This window comes from Abramis brama (genome assembly GCF_963993115.1).
Source record: "Abramis brama genome assembly, chromosome: 5".
Taxonomy (NCBI): Eukaryota; Metazoa; Chordata; class Actinopteri; order Cypriniformes; family Leuciscidae; genus Abramis; species Abramis brama.
Genome location: NC_139967.1, coordinates 47,665,234 through 47,686,828, shown reverse-complemented (window position 1 = coordinate 47,686,828; position 21,595 = coordinate 47,665,234). Strand labels below are relative to the sequence as shown.

At 38.9% G+C, this 21,595-nt stretch overlaps 1 protein-coding gene across 3 annotated transcripts; it reads left to right on the top strand.

Annotated features, from left to right (window-relative positions):
* The first annotated feature begins 335 nt into the window (after positions 1 to 335).
* Positions 336 to 21,141, top strand: ythdc1 (YTH N6-methyladenosine RNA binding protein C1). 3 transcript variants are annotated; one of them, XM_084114331.1, is made up of 16 exons: positions 336 to 559; positions 1,197 to 1,298; positions 1,808 to 2,100; positions 4,069 to 4,429; positions 9,064 to 9,117; positions 10,389 to 10,483; positions 10,583 to 10,691; positions 13,083 to 13,200; positions 13,295 to 13,379; positions 14,570 to 14,739; positions 18,171 to 18,250; positions 18,560 to 18,596; positions 18,674 to 18,713; positions 19,175 to 19,240; positions 19,333 to 19,497; positions 20,217 to 21,141. In XM_084114331.1, the coding sequence occupies exons 1-16, from the start codon at positions 532 to 534 to the stop codon at positions 20,436 to 20,438; spliced, it is 2,025 nt and encodes a 674-aa protein (XP_083970457.1). In that variant the 5' UTR covers positions 336 to 531; the 3' UTR covers positions 20,439 to 21,141. The 3 variants fall into 3 exon arrangements, with proteins under 3 accessions (XP_083970457.1, XP_083970459.1, XP_083970458.1); XM_084114333.1 differs by having other exon boundaries at positions 340 to 559; positions 19,333 to 19,470; XM_084114332.1 differs by having other exon boundaries at positions 345 to 559; positions 4,072 to 4,429.
* Positions 21,142 to 21,595: the final 454 nt, after the last annotated feature.

Sequence of the window (21,595 nt, the reverse complement as noted above, 5' to 3'; positions counted from 1 at the left end):
GGTTTTTAACGTTCATGACTGGCTAAACCAGGCTTTACTATTAAACAGAAAATCCTCTCAAAAAATCTGGTTGGAGGGAAAGGGGCAGTAATTTTGACTTGGGCAACTAAGCTTTTTAAGCTAGTTTTCATATCAGTGCTATACTTTTGGTAGCTAGCCTATTCATACACCTGTCATCAAACTTTATTAGGGGAAAATTACTACTAGAAGCAATTCAATTGTTGATGTCAAGAATTCATATCCTGGGAATGAATAAATTCAATACTGCTAACCATACTGACACAGTAGTGATGCACATAACAAAGGCGTGATAGCCTGAATATTTGGCAACCCTCATTTACACTGCGATGCGGGAGGAAGACATCCGCCATTTTAAAGCAGACAAACACGCTCAAAGCACAAAACATTTAATGGTGTGTCACATTTTCTAAAATATCGACGAATTAACATATTAATTAAGAACAAATCTAGAGAGAGAGAGAGAGAGACGGGGGGCCCTTTAAAGCGTGTTTAATCCACGGGGGTCTGAAAATGTCTGTCGACAGGAGAGATGAGAAAGGTAAAGATTTTTTTTTTACCTGTAACGTTAGCCTAGCCACAGATTTGTTTAACAAAAACCGTCACGTGTTTTATTTCTAATTATATAAACTATTAGCTGTTGGATATTAATTAAGTTTTTAGTTTTAAAATCACCCACATTCTTCCTAGACATTGATGCGCATTTGTTGAGGAATCATAACAGCGATTATTAGCTTAGCATGATGCTAACGTATCATGGAGGATTTTGTTTATATGAGTGTAGTTTTAAACAGAAACATCTATTTTATTTATTTGACGTAAATGACATATTTGCGGTTACGTTATGCATCAAAAATGGATCTATTATGTTTAATACATTTTGTAAAACACATTATGTAACTTCAATATCTGATGTCTCACAATGGATGAATTAGCCTAACGTTACAGTGTTTGCACTTACACGTTCAAGGGAACATTTTAATATTAAACGTCACTTTGGCTTTTTTGCTGAATTAATTTGAATTGATATTATTATTATTATTGTTTTGTATCTGTAATATGTAGTGACGAGCCTATTGTATTTAAGACTATATTGTAATGTTTCATGTTGGTGCGAGTGACCTATAACATGCCAATATACTTAAAACTAAAATGCATTTGTGTGCTTTTATTTCCAGATGGGGAACTGAACGTGCTGGAAGACATTTTGACTGATGCTCCTGACCAGGATGATGAGCTCTACAACCCTGAGAGTGAACATGATGTTAATGAGAAAAAAGGTACCATTTTAAAGCATTGACCGGATCAGATTTTATCCTCACTGCATCCAATTTTGACAAACTATTCATACTTGTAAGCTAAGTCATTTTGCAAGTGTTCAGGTTTGTTTGTTTGGGTACTGTAGTATCAATCAAAAAAATGTTTTAATGTAATATTGCAGTGTTTATTATAAATGATTTATCTGTGCACATCATTATTTTTTCCTAAAATCATCTTCCCTGTAATCTTTAATTAAAATAACTTCCCTCTTGCAACAACATATCTGATGTTTACTGGCGCAAGGGCGGGGCAACCTGTCACTCACATGAAATCAACCAATAGAAAACACCAACAATCCAATCGATTCCCTATGGACAATATTAAGTCCCACCCCACATTTTTTCTTGTTTGTGAAGCCATCTCACTCACCACAATATGGAACAAAACACTACTGCAATTTCCATTTCATGCTAAATTTATGTGTCTGGCTCTGTTACCACATTAACTGCTTGTTTACCGTATGCCTCAGGGTCTAAAAGGAAGCACGAGCGAGGAGACAGCCAGGATGCAAAGCGGCTCAGAGCCTCAGGACACGCTACCAGACAGCAACTAAAGAGAGCTGCCACTTCTTCTGGATCAAACAGCAAAAAGACGAGCAATCCCAGAGGGAGACACGCACCAGAAGACATCTATGATGACAGAAAGAACCATACTGGAAGAGGATCCCGGGCTGATCTGCCTAAAGGATATAGTGAAAAAGGCCTGTCCCGCAGCAGAGACTCCCAGAGACGGATCAAACCCCTGCTGCCTGAGCTGACAGAGGTGAGAGAGGATGGTTTTTGCATTGAGATGGATCTAAAACCAATTATCCATTCCTATATTAAGAACAAATGGCAAACAGAATGGGATCTAAATGAACAAACTCCATGAAATCAGCCCAAATGTTGGACCAAGAAGTTTCTGTTAGTGCAAAGTGGCTCAGAGCGGCATGACACCTGTCTCTGGTGAGCTTTTAAATGTAGTTTGACTAGGGTTGGGAATCGTACGAAATTTTCCGGTTCCGCCTTACGATTCGGTTCCATTAAAATGATTGAAACCACTAATAAAAAATAGTACGGTAAAAATGCACAATACTCAACTCAAACAATCCTTTTTGTGTTTATTCCTTATACTTGTCAAAGGAGTTTAATTGACTGTTAATGTCAACAAATTCAACATATTATTTAGCCGCTTTTGCAAAAGTAATTAACAATTTTTCTGAAGGAAAATCATCATTTCTGCTTTCTCTGGGAGATTTCGGGACCTCTCTGTATCTCCAGCAGTGGAGAAAACCCTCTCAGAAGGGCTAGAAGATGCTTGAATACACATGTAAGATGTAAGATCCAGACAGGTGAAACAGAATTTTTTTTTTGAATCGGTTTGAATGATTGATTCATAAAGACTCTGGATGATTACTGGATGATTCAGCGTTTTTGAACAAACCTCTTGAATGAATGATTCAATGACTCATTATTTTAATAGTCACTTGTCGCCACCTGGTGGCATAACAATGTAATCGATACAATCGTTATTTGAAGCAACTTTCAAAAGGTGATTTACTCTATTTTGGTCGATAACGTAGACATCAGTGTTTATATCCGAACTATACACTTTTAGTACTTCTGTGATCCTTTGAATATTACTAATGATACTGTGTGTTTGAAAAGACTGTTTGTGAAGCTGTTTCATAAGTGACATCTGCTCTCTCTGGATCAGTGACAGCGCGAACAAAGATCTGATTGTGTCGGTGTGATTTTTGTCAAGGGTTTAATAGACAAATGAGAATCGTTGTCATTTAGGAATAAGATCACGTGGGTGTTTGAATTGAGAGAGGACTTTTAAAGATTAATCATGCAGCTCTACTCTGTCTCTCTCTGCATTGATATCTGACGCAAAGCGTATATAAGTAACGCAAGGGCTTTTCAGTGCATTCATTACTACATTAATATTCATGAGGTGAGACGTCGCTATTAAAGGATACGCTCCCATTGCTTTGCCCACACATCGGACCAGTCGAACAGTTTTCGGAACCGGATTTTCGCATGGTCCCGGTATTTTTCAGAAAACACTGATTCTGGATAAGAACAGATTTTCAGTTCCCAACCCTAAGTTTGACAGAGTACTGTGTTAAGTGATTGATGAGACTGAGATTGCTCATGTTTGAGAATTACACGTACATGCTACACACACCATCTGATCGCAAACACGTTATATCAGACATACTCCGATTTGTATTTGCATCTTTGTGTTTCTTTTACTTCATTTTTACCATCATTTCAGTGTCTAATGCCTGGTTCAGATTATGTGATTTTAGCCCGATTTTGGCACAATCCGTTCAACGTAAGGTGTCGTGGGGATTCGTAAATGACAACGGCCGTCGGGACGCAAGATTCAATCGTGTAATGTGTTGTAGTGGACAACAACCAACACCATGATAAAAAGACTAGCATGTTTAATTTTTTTTTCGAGTGAGTGAGTGAGTGAGTGAGTAGTCGATACTCAATGACTAGTCGATAGTCTGGCATGTTTCTTGTCCACGACACACCAAGATTTTAGGAGTCACTATCGCATAATCTGACACAATGGCTATCGTAACAGACAAAAAATTGTGTAATCTGAACCAGGCATTACTGTACCATAGTTACCACAGTTACTCATCTAATACACATTTAAGTTATATTTTTAAAACTAATCATCCATCATATATGTTGCATAGCAAGCAGGGTGTGTAATACATGCACTTGTTTTCAGAAGATGCGGAGGACCAGTGAGGACAGTACAGGCAGAACCAGTCGCTCCTCCAGAGAGGAAGAGCCTCATTCAGAAGAATACGTGACGGGCAGCTCCGTGGCTTCCTCTGAAGGAAACTGCTCTGATGTCGAAGAAGGAGCCATGCAGGAGGAAGGGGAAGAGAAGGAGGTGGAGGAGGAGGAAGGGGATGAAGAAGAGGAGGAGGAAGAGGAAGAGTATGAACTGGAGGAAGAGGACCCACAGGAGGGAAACGAACAGAATGATTACGACACGCGCAGTGAGGCCAGTGACTCCCAGTCTGAGTCTGTGTCCTTCTCGGAGGGAGAGTCTGTTCATTCAGCCTCGGGCTCAGAAGCGTCAGGTATGAGCTACTGAAGTTTGCATGCTGGTTAGATTAGATTATTAGGGGAAAACACGTCTTTTGTGTACAATTCTCACAATTTGAGATGTGCCAATCGTAATCCCCATGCTCATGTTGTTGATGTTCTCTGGTAGGTTGCAAAATCCTCTGTTCCAAACCCTAGTCAGCCGCCTCTCAGTCTACATAGACCGAATAGAAGCATTCTAATCGAAATCTGACTGATTTGAAATGTTAAAGGGAAATGTTAAATTTTAGAAGGTGTTTGAACACGTGTCCACAGTGTGTGTGTAAAATAACCAGCCTATAATGGTAAAAATCCAGCTTTTTACAATCCCCTTAAATAACAAACGGTTTCAGATTTCCCCCTACTCTAAGCCACGCCCATGACTGGTGACGATGTGCCCTATTAGCTTTTGGTGCGTTCAAGTCATCTCGTAAAGATCGTATTTACGAGTTGAACGCACATGAATGCCGCCACAATGTCGTAAATACGAGTGGGGAGCTCGGGATTTTCTTTAAGCCCCGATCTTTACGAGTTGGGGGCGTGTCAGTGAGAAACATGGGGGAATACCACAATACTTCAAGGTATTTAGCAGTGATATTGTCAGGCTTTTCTATTTACAGCGCAGTAAGCTAATTGCCTGCACTGAATATGATAGCATTATAAAATAACAATGTAATATGTAACGATAAAGTTGGCTTCATAAATTAACTAAAAACATAAAAAAGCAAAGCAAATATTTGTTCATTTTCTAGAACAAGAGTTTAAGAACCTTGCTGTATTTTTGTGTAATTGATTAAGAGAAAGTACACCGCCATCTTACTCCGACGAAAGTGACTTGAACGCACCTGCCGTCGTAAACACGACTTCCCACCTCGTACGTACGAACTTCCCAGGAGGACTTGAACGCACTAATAGATCCCGCCCTGAGTGAGCCAGTTGCTTTCTAAAAGTTGTATATTCTTCCTGAGTCTCTCTATCAGTTGGGCAATTCTTTTTGTGCTAAAACTTCACAGACAGATTCTGGGGACACCAGAGACTTGTGAAAAGGGTCATAATAGATCCCCTTTAAGGGAATATTTCTGGTTCAATATGACCACCTGCTTTCAAGCTCAGAAATGGAAAACACCATAAAAGAATCATAAAAGTGATCCGTTTAAATCCCAATGTTGGCTTGACATAGTATTTTTTTCATGGGGTGGCCATTCAAACACTTAATAGTCCAGTCATTTTATGAAAAAAGGTTGAACAAATTGCAACAGAAGCAAACTCAACTGATTTTGTATCCTCAATATGTCCTGAGTAAGGAAAAAAAAGCCCCAAAAAAGCCCCAAAGAATCCCATTAGGGGAAAGTTTTGAAAAAGACCCAAATATAGGCTATTCATACGCCCATTCATTCTTTTTCTCACGTGAATAGGGTAACATTTTTAACCTTTAGATATCACCATGAAAATTACTGAGTTGATTACTTGCATCAAGACAAACAAAAATGTATTACAAGTTTTTTTTTTTTTTTTTTTTTTACATCTGTTGTGGTATTTATGCAAATGAGCACATACATAATTAGATTATGCACCGTTTGTCCATGTTAACAAACAATTTTAAAAAACTTAAACTTAATACATTTTTTGTTTGTCTTGATGCAAGTAATCAACTCAGTAATTTTCATGGTGATATCTAAAGGGCTTTTTCGAAACTTTCCCCTAATGGGATTCTTCGGGGCTTTTTTTCCTTACTCAGGACATATTGAGGATACAAAATCTGTTGAGTTTGCTTCTGTTGCAATTTGTTCAAGGTTGACCCCCATTTTGGCTTAAAATGACTGGACTATAAGGGTGGCACAGAAATGGCCAAAAACAAAATACTGATCTATTTTACCTCGATTAAAAATCAATTCCCCACGGAGAAATTAGATGTCGATTTTACTTCCGTAACCCGACTGTTGCTGTTTCTTTGTCTGTGAAGCATTCATGCAGTGCTACCAAATAGTTTGGCCAAAATTAGGCAACATAATTGCAGTCGCCTTCAAATCATGAGTGCCTTTATGATGCCCACCGCTTTGCCTAGGTTGGCAGTTCACTGGGTTTTGGAGCAGACCTGTTCATTAGAGGTCCCACAAAAATATTAAATTTCCAGCTTGCCTCACTTGTTTTCTTACCTGTGACTGGTCAATCTCATGTTGTTAGAAGTTTTCACTACGGGTCGCTACCTGGCTGTGTTCATCAAAGGACAGAAAAACTATCTGGCTAGAAATCGGAGCGCAAGAGATATCAAATAATCCTTGATATTCTAACATAAGGGACCATGTTCTCCCATTTACTGTTCAGATGAGGAAAGCAAAGTCAAGAAGCACGCTAGAGGGATATCACCAATCGTTTTTGATAGAAGTGGAAGTTCAGCTTCTGAATCCTATACAGGTATTAAATAATCCCTTAACCGCTCAATAACAACATTAATCGTTATGGCAGTAATAATACTAATAAATCTTTTAAAAGTCTCAGATTTCAGATTAGGATTTAGTCTCTATTTGAGTTCGTTCTGCAGCAGTGTAACCTGACTTGCCTCTGCTCTGGTTGCTTTCAAAGAAAAAGCAAAATTAAGTATAAAATGTATATATAATGGATAATGTACAGTCAGCTCGTCATTATTGCAAAATAAGCCACAACAGGGTGGTCACCCTCAAGGGATTTATTTTGTGATAAGGACCAACTTGTCTGTATGTCGTCACGCTTTTTACTAGCGGTGTGAATCGTCACTGGTCTCACGATTCAATTCAATTACGATTATTATGTCAACGATTCAATTCGAAATCACGATGCGTTGCATCCTCAATTTTCAATATTACTGCAAATGGCTGCGTTTTCGTCAATGAATAGCAGTCAGATATATGAACTCCCTTTACTTTTATCTGCTCGGAGAAAGTACACTTCCTGAATGTAGCAAACATCAAACAAAACTTAACTCTGAACACAGCAGACAACCGGAGCATTTAGAACTAATAAACACTAGTAAATACTAAAAGCGCATGAAACTGTCAAGTAGTGTACTAAAGTTACAATAATGCTCGCACACACACACGCACGAAGTATATGTTAAAACAGTGGGTGCATTTTTTTTAAACTCGCTTTTGTGTTTCGCCTCCCTCCGCCATTGTACGCTAGCGCGAGATGCACATATGTGCCGAATGACGTCAGAGAAATGCCAGTTGGCTATAATCGATTATAGTCTGTTACATCAATGCAGAATCGTCCACATCCGCATCGCGATCTATCATAGAAACTATTATTTTCAACACCCCTACTTTTTACATGGCTACGTGAATTGAGTATAAATTATGCAAGAAACCCCAATTGATCAACTGGGACAGCTTAAATGTTTAACATTTTCAGAGAGCCATTTAAAAGTAATAATATGTTCCTTAGAGCAGTAATAAATACTTAACTGTTGTTGTAATGGTAAGATTTAGACAAAAATTGGATTGTGAAGGTCCCAATATACTCACAGCGAAGTTCTTTTCCGTTCTTTGCTTAGGGGTAAAAAGTTGTTTGAAAACCCTGAGAAATATAGTATTAGTGAACATCCCGACGCTGCCCAGGCTTCTCAGAGCAGTGTTTAGATGAATACGTGCTGCATGCTTTCCTCTCATAAACAACAAAAACAAACACAACAAAAATGACAACAAATGAAACCGTAAATGAAACAAAAAATAACAACCATGAAACTGTAGTCAAGAAAGCATCTGATCATAGCGATGTGGATGTGTTAGCACAAACTCAAGTCATGTTTATTTATATCTCACTTTATATAATCGATTTCCTTGAGGGCCACTGTCATGCAGAGTTTAGGTCCAAAACACCTGCCTGGAAGTTTCTGGTAACCATGAGCGCATTGATTAGCTGATTTAGGTGTTTAATTAGGGTTGGAGTTAAACTCTGCTGGAAATTGGCCCTCCAGGAACTGAGTTTGACACCCCTGCTTTAAAGCCAACAGTTTTGCCATATTAAACATGAAAAACGATTACAATTGCTTTCTACTATAAAGCAGCTCTCCACAGTGTTCACGTTTTCACTCGCATCTGACAGACTGAACAGAAGAAATTAACCGGAGAATTTTTCCCTGTCAAAGGCGGCGGAGCCTCAGAGCCACGCCCACCTATTACATCATCACCATGGACCAATGGTAGTCGAAGGTGTTTACCAGTCGGAGTGAACCAAGAACAAGCTTTTTTTTTTGGCCTGATTTTGTTTGAAATTGTCATACCATTGCGTTATTTGATTTTTGCTTGAAGTGTATCAGGGCCTTAATTGTTGATTGGCTTAAGTATAAACTCGACTAAATCTTTGGCGAGGCAGGTCAGATTACAGATATCTGAATCCTTCTGATTATATTTTTACACACCTGATGGCAACCTGAAATAGTGTGAATTTCTAACAACTAGATTTTGTCTCGCTAATCATATACCATGATGTTAAGCTTGTGGGAATGAATCTTAATGATCTGTGTTAAATCCAGTTGTGCAGCATTGGCGTGTTTCATGATCTGTGTAGGACCAGTCAAAATCATGGACCGCCAGCAGTTTCTGTCTGCATTTTGAGTTGAATGCTAAAGCCTGTTGTCTCTCTTGACTTTTAGGGTCTGAAAAGAAACATGAAAAACTGTCCTCTTCTGTCAGAGCTGTGAGGAAGGGTAAGAACATCTCACTCACATTCAGATAATGTTTGCGCATTTAATTGTATTGTCATGTCTGTAATCTCTAGCAGTAATATTTTTCTTAAGCAGTGAATCCTGTGTTTTTTGTGAGTTTCAGAGTTTGTGAACCCTTTAAACGTTACCTAGATTGTTAAATTGATTACTTATAAAATGTGGTATGATTTTCATCCAACTCACATGTTGAAGACATTAATTACTCTCACCGCTGGCTGGTAAAATTAAGTTAATCAAAAACCATATGATCCGAACCATGAGTTTGGTGATCCGTTGGACCACTTGAGTTTGCCAATATGATATTAGTACAGTATCACCTGAGGGTGCTCTTGCATTCATTTGAGGGTGCTTAGCATGTGACATTGTAATTTTTTACCCATGTTTTAATTTAACAAAAAATTATTTGTGATCAAACATTAATTGGAGGACCCCCTGCAGACTCCCTGGATGAAGAACCTTGGTTTAGCAGATATGGAGTAACATACACTGAACAAAATTATGAAATTACTGCACATTTTAGAGTGGCCTTTTATTGTGGCCAGCCTAAGGCACACCTGTGCAATAATCATGCTGTCTAATCAGCATCTTGATATGCCACACCTGTGAGGTGGATGGATTATCTCTGCAAAGGAGAAGTGCTCACTAACACAGATTTAGACAGATTTGTGAACAATATTTGAGAGAAATAGGCCTTTTGTGTACATAGAAAGAGTCTCAGATCTTTAAGTTCAGCTCATGAAAAATGGGGGCAAAAACAAAAGTGTTGCGTTTATAATTTTGTTCAGTGTATTTTATATGTGCCCCTATGTCTTATACGTGCAATGTTAAAACTTGGGGGAAAATGTGGAGACAAATGTAATCAGTTTGTAGAGCCTCTAAACTTCTGAACTACGTGTTGACGTACGTACCTCTAGTTGAACATTATCAACAGCATCCGTTCTTTCAAATTTAGCATTTTGTTAACACAAAAATATATGCTCATGACGAATCTAAAATTAGATTCAGGCAACTTGCCTTTAGCAAATTTATTTGTCACAACATAAATCGTTATTTTGTTGCTTTACTACTGAAATGTGATGCCTCTTGACACATGTTCTCTATGCAAAGAGTTGACTAACTGCTATTAAAATTCGTTGTCAATTATTTTCATTTTTGGTGTTGCTGCATCCGTGTACTGACTAGTGTTACTCCATTTTGTGACCAGTTTCATAATATGCTTTTCTCCCCTTTTGTCTTTTTTTATTTTTTTAAAGATCAAACCAGCAAGCTGAAGTATATCCTGAGAGAGGCCAGGTTTTTTCTAATTAAGAGCAACAACCATGAGAATGTTTCCCTGGCTAAAGCAAAGGTGTGCCACTCACAGCCCTGTTTACAGTTTGATTTAAGAGATTTAAGAGTTTAATGGAAGCTTAACCCAGTTAACATGGCGTGCGTTCTCTCTTCACAGGGTGTGTGGTCCACTCTGCCCGTCAACGAGAAAAAACTCAACGCTGCTTTTCGCGCTGCTCGAAGTGTTGTGCTAATCTTTTCAGTTAGGGAGAGTGGAAAGTTTCAAGGTATGTCTTAAAAAGAAAAACTGCCGTAAGGTAAACCAAACATAAATGGACAATAAACCCATAAGCAACAATTCAAGGAATTAGAGCACGTGATTTGCTATGATTTAAGAGTGACTTGTAACCTCAAGAGTGCCAATAACACTTGTATGTTTTAGTTACTGCACAGTTCTGTGGACTACCATAAACGTTTTGATTAAGAACAACAGCATTGATGATTGACACATAAAAGCGGTGACACACCTAGCCGACAAAAGCTGACTGTTGTTGCCTCGTGTCGACTGCGTCTCGGCCAAAAAGTTACGCTTGAATACGGCAAAAGGACTACAGGCGAATGTCAACTAGCATGTGTGTTCTGGGCCTGCGTTTAAGGAAATGACTGTCTGTATTAGCAGGTTATATTCGTCATTTTAAAAGGGAAACCAAACTAGTGCTATGGTCAGACCTAAGGTAAATGTGGCACAAAAAAAAAAAAAATGTTGACTATTTTTGTCATGACACAAACCACGTGGAATCTGATCTTTTCACTTCTGACTTATGTGGTGCTAAATCTGATACAGGTGGGATGTTTCGCAATGCGACAGTCATATCAGAATTCATGCGAATTTTTCGTCATTCAACAGCAACATTCAACGCTCATGGGAGTCACTTCAAAGATTTTACATGCCGATGTTATCGACAGTTGTGAAAGGTAGTGAAGGACCGTGATGTGTCAGAGCTCATAAGTATTACAGTGACAGCTCTATATACAAGCAAACATGAGGGCCCATATTATAATGTTAAAAGCTTATTTTTTTCATATCCTTGTCTTCGTTTTTTATATTGCCCCTGCATAATTGCCCGGCAGATCACACTATCAATAAACGCTTACGTTAAGGTTTACGTAAGTGTTTACTTCCGTATGACAGCGTGCTGCGTGATGTCTTTTTATCATTCTTTTGTGCATGCGGGTTATGCATGTTAATATTCAACAATATTATTGATCTGCCTGCATTGACACCATTATATGAGAACTGAACTCAGCTGGACGATGACATCACCGTTTTCTTCAGAGCGGCTGTTTAGATAAATGAACCAAATTAAAGGTGTGATGAACTGAGAAATCTAATCTCATAGTATGAGGTCATCATACTATAAGAATATCCTGTAAGTTTCAGAGCTGAAAACTTCCTTGTTAGTCCAATAAAAGCTTTTATTGACACCAGGCACAGCGAACGACAGGTTTTTCAAAGTGGGAATCTGAGGTCAAAGGGTATCAAACACAGCCTCCGCAGAAGAAGATCAACACCGCCTGTTTAGCCCCGTCCACCGATTCACGCATTACATGAAACTCATCATATCATGCAACACTGTTCTCCAATCATAGCAGTGGGCGTTTGCTTCCAAGTCTTCAATGCGGCACGCCCATAAAAACCGAGCGTTTCAGGAGCTAGGCTCAAAACCAGGGTAGAAAATAGCCTATTACTTATTCATTTTGATGTTTTTGAATGTAAAAACCAAGCGAACGTCATAAGTTGACCTCAGACAACAATATAAAAAAAATGTAAAAAGCCAGTTCATGACCCCTTTATAACTTTTTTACAACAAAACTTAACCATCACTGAACTTACTTAAGCTGGACTATGATGCTATTTTCAGCTGTACAGCCAAACTTTGTTGAATTATTTTCCTGTTATCTCTGTAAAGCTGCTTTGAAACAATCTGTATTGTAAAAAGCGCTATATAAATAAAGGTGAATTGACGATGTGCGGGAAAGTTCAGGACCATGATCTGTTGACACTGGAATCTGATTTTGGCCACATTTAAAACAACAATGTGAACAGCTACAAAAAAAAATGGATCTGAGCAATAAATCTGAATTGAGCACTGAGGCTCGCAGTGTGAACGTAGCCTAGGACTGCAGATATACAAACCATAAACAAAGCAGCGCTTGCTTACAATTTTGAATATCAGTCATGCTGATGACTTTCTTCATTCCAGGCGAGGCTCATGTTGTCATGAAAATATTTGTGCATTGGCATGCTCTGGAAAGATGACATAAATTTCTGTCGGTGCCGTCTTGACTTTGCTCGCTTTCATCACTTGTGCCCTAACTCGGATGCTGATTCGCTCAATCGCTCAAAATACCCCAGGCGATGTCCAACTAGTGCCGACAGTTCGGAAACACGCTGCAAAAACTGGCCCAACCGTCGGCTTGGTGTGTCATGGCCTTAATAATATCATTGTCTTGTAAAATGGCATAATTTTAGTCTGTTGTCCATCATTTCTGGTTACATGCTCAAGGCACAACCATATTCATTAAATCCACATCATTTTCCCTTTACCCGAGTGAATGGAAACTCATTCGGAGTGGCTTAATGCAGGTTCACTTAAGGATGTGTGTTTGTGTTTCAGGTTTTGCTCGACTCTCGTCTGAGTCTCATCATGGAGGTTCTCCCATTCACTGGGTTCTGCCCGCAGGCATGAATGCCAAGATGCTCGGAGGAGTCTTCAAAATTGACTGGATTTGCAGGTATTAAACCATGAGAAAATTAGATATTTCCCGTCTGGCTTGTTTGTTGTTCATTTACAGTTGAGCTATTGAGGTTTGTTTTCTTTGTTTAAAGGCGGGAATTACCTTTCACTAAAACTGCTCACCTCTCCAACCCGTGGAACGAGCACAAGCCTGTGAAGATTGGACGTGATGGACAGGTTAGCCGTATTATCGTGAAATTTCTTTATTAACTCCTTTTACTTGGTTTTATCCATTTGTATCCATTGATTGGATTGTAAGAAGAGGATGTTATACCAGAAGGGATCCATTTTTCGCAGCATTTTCTTTCAGAAAAATATTAAAGTAAGTTAAGTTTCCAGAAAAAAAGACACACACACATTCGATTTTTATGGCTGGAAATTTCACATCTATAACCTAACCCTGTCAGCTTTACATTCACACACAGTTTTGCTGGAAGTAATGACATGAAGCTATTAGTCTGTACTTATGAAAACTGATGGGGAAAAATTTAAAAGATATAAAGTATGTCTTTTCTCTTTTTTTAAACAATTTTTTAAATTTTACAAGCACTACAGACTCTGAACAAACATCGAGGGAAATCAGAGGTGTAATTAACGCTATATATGTGCCATCCTTATTGATGAGACCAAACACTAACATGCACTAAGAACGCAATATTGATATCCTGTTGATTTCTCACTAGCCTCTCATTCCATTGGCTCTTTAGTAGGGGTGTAACGATACCCTCATGTCAAGATTCGATACAGTATTATTGTGATACTCCAAGACATATGGCAAAAGGTTAACAAAAAATGAACTGTTGATTTAAAATGCTAAATTTGGTGTTACATTGTGGGTGTAAATGAACAGTCTTGGACTTGGTGCTGGAAACCCAAAGCACAGGACAATAGAGACACCAGAATAACAATATTCATAATTCTGAAGCTGAAAATATAAAAAAGCTTGCACTCTGTCACTGACGAGATATATTTAAAATAATGTAGGCCACTTTTTACTGGTAACATCAGACAATTGGCATTATCAGAACCCACAAATATTCCCCCATTGCATTATTATACATTATATTCAACATTATATATAGTAGTTTAATGTAGTACTGACACTAAAACTCTGAAAACGTGAATTTTTTCACACACCGTAATTTTAATTTTGGGTGAACAATACACTATGTATTGTCACTATCCACGATTCATATTGTTGCATTTTTGTATTGTGATATATTGTTACACCTTTACACTCTTTAGCCCCGTAGATGCCAAGGAATATGCACAAAATTGGTTGGCTTGTCCATAAAAACAAACGTTAACGTTCTTTCTTTTCACTGTCCCGCATGATCACTTGGACCTCTGCAAACGGCCGACCGCAGGAGATCGAACCAGACTGCGGGACACAGCTGTGCATGCTCTTCCCACCTGATGAGAGCATTGACTTGTATCAGGTCATTCACAAAATGCGCCACAAGAGGAGGATGCACTCAGAGCCTCGATCTCGGGGCCGACTACCCCACAGAGAGCCCGTCCCTCGGGACGTGGGAAGGTTAGAAATGTTCTTTGGACTGATAGTGCGCACTTGTGTCCCTGTCACCTGACGCGAAGGGAACAAGTGTGTTTTTGTTATTTTTCCACCTTCGTCTTCATCGTCACTTGAGCGAGGGTCAGAGAAGAGCAACGAACCAAGCTGACCAGAGCAGACCGGACCGGCTGCGGCTTTTGTGGGAAAGTCACAGCATAAATCCTGCGTGCTATTGTTAATTTTGATGGTTAATGGGAGCTGAAATGGTGTAACGATTGACCTGATATGCCTGTTAACTGTTAACAACTTAAGCCTAAGAATGGTCTAGTTAACTTTTTAGTTGTAGCACTGAGGTCTGTTTCTTTCTGTAGATGAGACTGTGTTTAAATTTGTTCCCAAAGCCTTTTCTTGCAGGAGTGTCCATGGGGGATAGAGCCAGTCAAATTTGGGACTCTTTTAAAAGGAGCCTTAATAATTAAAGAGAAGATGGCACGTCGATTTGAGGGGGCAGAAAGCAGTCGTTGTTTAAAAAAAGCTGTCAAGAGGAGCGTATTTTGGGACTTCTTTGATGGTTTTCCGGTCCAGAAAAAGCTCCGGTGTGTGCTTGAGAATATAGATAGTTGAAGTGTGCGGGGGTGTAGCGTCAAAACGGTGAAGGAAAGCATGAAAACAGAGAGGGAGAGACAGGGAGGGAGGGCAAAAAAAAGCTCCTGGAGTGAGTAGTCGTCCCGTTTGCAGTGCATATGGACTCGAATCGCACCAGGGACTGTCCCTATAGAGCACTGCTTTACATGAACTCTGTGCTCAAAGAAAGGCCCCAAAAAGGACTTAAACGCATCCTTACTTTCTCCAGACAAACGTTTTGAGGAAGTTTGTCAATTTACACGTTGTCTGGCCAAAGCCCCAACTGATGGACTCCAGTTTGGATGCGTTACATGTGTACACGTCCCTCCCCTTTCCCCACCCTCTTTGTTACAAAAAGCCCCTTCCTCTCAATCGATGGGATGTTCCAGCTGGTGGTAGGTAGGCGGTTTGGACTAAAGATGGTGTAAAATGATGATGCCTCCACCCTTCCCTTCTTCTGTGTTTCTCTGAGCCCTCCATGGACTGAGTATCCCCAAGAGAAGGGTTATTTCCAGATGTCTGGATCTTCTCTTGGTCTTTTTGGTTTGCTTTGCAATGGACTGCACCACTCCTTATCACTCCCCCCTTCTTCTGCTTTACCAGGCCCTCCCATTTAAAAAATGTGTTAAAGCATAAGATGGACTTTTATATGAACTTTTACTCTTTAAAAGTATTTGCCAACGTTAGCAGTCACAAAACTACAAGAATGCGGTATGTCACACTCTCAACCAGATTTTATTGTTCTCCACTGTAGATACTGTTGTTTTTGACATTGGGTTTCTCACCATTTGTTAGAATGACATTTTCACTAAGGGCACCTATTTATATTGAGCATGTGTTCGAGTAGAGTTTAGGAACAGTCTTTCTAGAAAGACTCATCTAAAGTGTTTAACAATCCCTCATGGCACAGTTGAAGGCATGTGGGGGTTTTTGGCTTCAGGACACACAGCGAAAGCTAGACTAAGTCTTTATACAATTCTGAGCAGGGCTCTACTGTCCAGGACTATAACATTAATGCTAACTTCTATGCATGTATACTTGGTACTTAGATGGTTTTATACGCTTATAAGCAAACTATTTGATATTTTTGTCAAGTGATAGGCAGTACGAAATTGTAGCGGCTTTGACCGATCAGCAACTGGTATCTTATATTAACTTAAATTAGTCCTTAACATGCATTTAATAATTAAGCACTCAAATATATTAATCACTTTATTGACATTGATTACTATTTGGATGTCATTGGCTGCTTTTTGTTGTTTTACTTCCAAGTCAACAGAGAAATGCGCTTTGTTTTTTTGTTCATTGAAATTAAGCTGACATAAAATATAGAGATTATACTTATTTCAGTTAGTTGTCATGTCAGCATTTCTTATTTCCGTGTAAAGTTGAAGCACGTAAGTTACTAACTGGAGAACTAAAGCTGAAATAAAAATAAAGCCTAAATGGTGAAAACTAATACAACTGACTAAAAATGTAACTAAAATGTAAATGAAAAGCTTATTCAAATGATTAAATTATATAAATAATAGTAAAATGACACTGCACACAGAATGTTTTTGCATACAAAAACATGTAGATGGAGCACAACAGAACCGGGTTTGGTGAACTTGACAGGACGATGTAATGTGAAACTCATCCTACCAGACCCTGACCAAAACAGAGTATGGTCGTACACGTATCCAGAATGCTCTGCGAATGTCCCGATGTTTTGTCGTTTCTCTGTTGACTTGAATGGAAGACAACGAAAGTCAGCCAAATGCTCCATAAAACAATTTTCCAATTGGGTGAGATGCACTGGGAGGTTTATTCTGATGGTGTTATTTGAGTTCACGAGTTGATTTAGGTGTCCGATTTCACTTGCATGGGTGTGCAACAAAGCTTTTACATTTGAAGGCGGTGAAATACTCACAACGTAGAGCTCTGCTGAGGATTGAGCAGTGAAAAAAACACATCAATGTGGCCTTAGGACTGTTCTGGGTTCAGCTCTAGCAACAGCATTTGTGGCATTGTTTTGATTACCTCTTATTGGTATCCTTGTTTCTGCTTTACATGCACATGATGCTGAAAATGAAGCATTTCCATCACACTCTTGTGGCTTTACTCTCGAAACTGCATTTTAATGTTTATTGACGTTTATCTAAACATCTTACTGTAGCCATTTCTTTTTAAAATGAGCTCTAACTGTCACCTGACCCCAATCAGACATCATTTTTTGGGTTGTTTGTAAGAAGTATAGCTAAAATCAGTCAGGAATGGAGCAATGCAGGGGTCTTGAGATGTTTTTTTTAACGTAAAAACACAACAATGCTGTAAACATGATGGCTTTGGTGACGGCTGTACAGTAGATGAATTGAAAGACTTTGTTTAGAAAGGGTTATGCCAATAAAAGCACAGCTGCTGCAAATATCAAAAATTAAACCATTTAAATTAAATCTAGCCAACTAGCCCTAATCAACATTTTTCCACAAATGCTGAGAGTAGATTGTTTTGAACCCAGACTATTGTTTTATGCAGGACAATAAGATGTTAATATGCAAAAAAATATATTGTGTCCTAGGTTTGTGTGAATGTACAGAACTTGCTTATAGATGTGTTTTACTTGACGTGTCATGCAGTTTAAGAATTAATTTAGTTGCTAACCAAGTATTTTATCATTAACTAAAATGAGATTGTACAGTTAGAAAGAAATCCGCTAAAATATGTATTCCTGTACACACACACACACACACTGTTAACTGAAAGAAAAGTGTTGTTGACTGTATGCTTCATGTCTGTCTGTTCTCTTAAATCAGTGCCATCTTTCACATTAATGTACCTGATTTACGTAGGCGTCGTCCTGAAGAATATGACATGCACAACCGGAAGCGGCCCAGGATTGATTACACTCCAGAATTCCCCCAGAGACCAGGTCAATATCTGCAATGTGTAGCGCTCATGTTTCCTCTCTTCCATGGTTTCTGACAGAACGAGAAGTGTTTCTTCTACCCGTGTTACGGCTCTTTATCGAGTGACTTGTGTTTTAAGGGTTGTACTGTAGGTCAAACTATGGCATCTGAACTGAACCCTGAACGCTTGCTTTTTTCTTCTTTTTTTTCTTTTTGGTCAAGATTGTTGTAGCTTTTGTGATTTTAAATCAAATTGTCGATTTGTGACTTGGTTTTATTGTTTGTGCTGTTTTTCTGTCGTTGGTGAAATCTCATTTTCGCTGTCCGTTTAGGTTTTATGCAAGACCCTCGCAATCAGCCTGTGGACAGGTTGGTCTCGTCTTTCCCTCATCATCCTGCATTTCTGAATGGTACATGTTATAACGTCACGTAATATCTCTTCACAGGCGCTTCACTGGTGTGAGGAGAGATGTGTTTCTCAACGGAGTAAGTTTGTTTTCTTGACTTTTAAGTCAACATGAAATGCCATTCACAACCCGTTCATTGATAAAATCTCCTGTAGAGCAAAATTTTGATGATCAGAAGAAAATGTGTGTTAGAGACTTTATTTTATCAATTGGAATATCATTGAGTCGGCATTACATACCAGAATGAAGCTGTGGAGTTGAAAAATAAGAGGGATTCAAGCCAAAGTAAATTAGTTTCAAAGGTGGATGTACTATATTTTTGATTAGATTATGAAGACAACAATTTTTTTATTATTTGGCTGGAGGGGTAATAACATGCACTATATGCACAGTGACACCAGGAACGCTCATTAAAAAGCCAATAGGCTCAACTTTGGTTGACTTGAATTCCCAGCTTGTTTTATTGTAGTTGCTAATTAACTTTCATCAAGTCATGTATGAACATATAAACATTATTAACCCTTATTTTCTTATTTCTAGTCCTACAATGACTACATGAGAGAATTCCACCACAACATCGGGCCTCCACCACCATGGCAGGGAATGGTAAGATTGACTCTATTCCCTGGGATTTCTGAATCCGTTGTTCTGGTCATCCATTATTTAAATTCTGACACTTTTCTTTCTCTTTCCTGAAGGCCCCGTACCCTGGTATGGAGCACCCCCCCCAGCACCCGTACTACCAGCATCATCATCATCCTCCTCCCCCGCAGGCCCACCCTCCTTACTCCGGACACCATCCCATGCCCCATGATGCCCGCTTCAGGGAAAAGAGGGTTGTTCGCTCTTTCGCCTCCAGTTTGGTAAAGTTTAGCCACTTAAAGCGGCTCGAAAACTAGCTAGGGCTGGGCGATACATCGAATATTAGCGATATCATTGTGATATTTTTTTTTTTTTTGGCTGACGATATAGCATTTAGGGAATATTGTGTTTATCACAATAATGTATTTATATGGATAACATTTTTCGTATGGCAGCTGCTTTCAAACGCTTCATACTCTGTGAAAAGCATAAAATATTTCTTTTAACAATGTGTTTAACAGCGTTGAGCATTGTAGCCAATCACAGACATTTCTGTTGAGTGCTGAATGCAATGACCAATCAGAGGCGTTTAAATTGGTCAGTGGCGCATAATGCCAAATCACAATACTTGGGTGCCAAATCAATATGTATTTTGTAATAAAAGAAAGGAACTTTCTTTTTTTAACACTAGACCATGGGAAAAGTTTGAATCGTACACTTATACGGACTGTATATAGTGAGTAATATTTACAAAAATAGCCACCCATAATATTAAATATCACAATTTTTAATAATATCTAGATATAAACCATCGATATCGCCCAGCCGTGTACCAAAGTAGTGGGAACTCCTCCTAGCAACCCAACACTACATGTCGCCAGTCTCTGAGTGTTGGGTCGACTTGCTAGACTAGCTCACTAGGTTTTGGAACTGAGCCGGTGTGTGTGTTTTTTAATGTTATGTTTTTGCTTACTCGTACTTTCAAACTTTTGTTTGGCAGCATGACTACGATATGCGTGTGGACGATTTCCTGAGACGAACACAGGCCGTGGTGAGTGGACGCAGGAGTCGCCCGCGCGAGCGTGACCGGCAGAGAGAGCGAGACCGGCCCCGGGACGGGCGTCGCGACCGAGAGCGAGAGCGCGGCAGAGAACGTGATCGCGAACGAGAGCGGATTCGAGATCGTGAGAGGGAAAAAGAGAGGGGCCGATACCGGAGATAGGGAGAAGTGCTTTTAAACCTGTTTTTGTTTTCTATCATTTTGTAGATAGTGTGTTAGATTTAGCTTTTGATTTTTTTTTTTTAAATAGTTAATGTTCATCAGAAAGCTGAACTGAATCTTTCTGGGCATTTTTTTTAATGTTCTCTCAGTCCCATGCCATTGTTAGCATCATGCATGCAGTGCATTAAACTTTAACTGTGAAACCAAAAAGCATTTTTACCCTCAATTTTTTTTTTTTTCAATTTTTAATAATTGGTTCTGTAGCTGGTTCAACACAGTTGAGATGGAGCTGCTTTCCCCTTTGTATGTTATTTTTGTTTCTTTTTCCCCCTTGCTTTTGGATTGAGCAGACTGTTCTTTACGTGGCTATTGCAGTTTTTAGGTGTTTGCTAACACTGCGCCTGTCTTTGTGATTTCTGTTGTACATTTAAATAAGGTCATAGGTGCCAGTATTCCAAAGCACTGCTCAATATGACGGTTGTATCAAGTATGTTTCTTTAGCTTTAGCTTTGTCTGAAGCCAGGCCTGTTTTCTAGTGTTTTGATCGGGAAGTGGGTAAATATTCCTACACTTGCTTCCTCTGTCCAGTCAAAGGATAGATGTCATGAAGGTTTGTAAAATGACTTAAGCCATTTGTTCTGTATCTGTTGGATACTATATATGGATACCTTTTGTACAAAAAAATAAAAGAAAGTGAATTGCTGGTGTTTTACGTTTATATGAATCTAGCATTCACTGAGTATAAAAAATACTTCCTTCACACTAAGCTTAGTATAATACTTGTATAGTGAATTATATACTTATATACAATAAATGCATCATTAAAGTAGTTTTTTCACCATTCTGATCAGAGATTCTGAGATCCATTTTTCTAAAAAGTTAAGGGGTGAAATATGTATTTTAATGTAAATATTATTTTTTTTGGACAAGTCCAATATGACTTGTAAAATGAAAATGGATTAACTAACAGTGGGAAAAGCAACTATTTAAAATAGAACAGCGTGAACATATTTTTGAGGCATCATCACTTAAAAATGTGTTTATATACATCCAGATGGGAGGCATAAGGGTGTCCCCTCTTCTCTGGCTTAAACCAGATGACTGTCACCTTTTCCACTGATAAAAGTGGTGACCATCAGCAGTCGGCACCCTACACC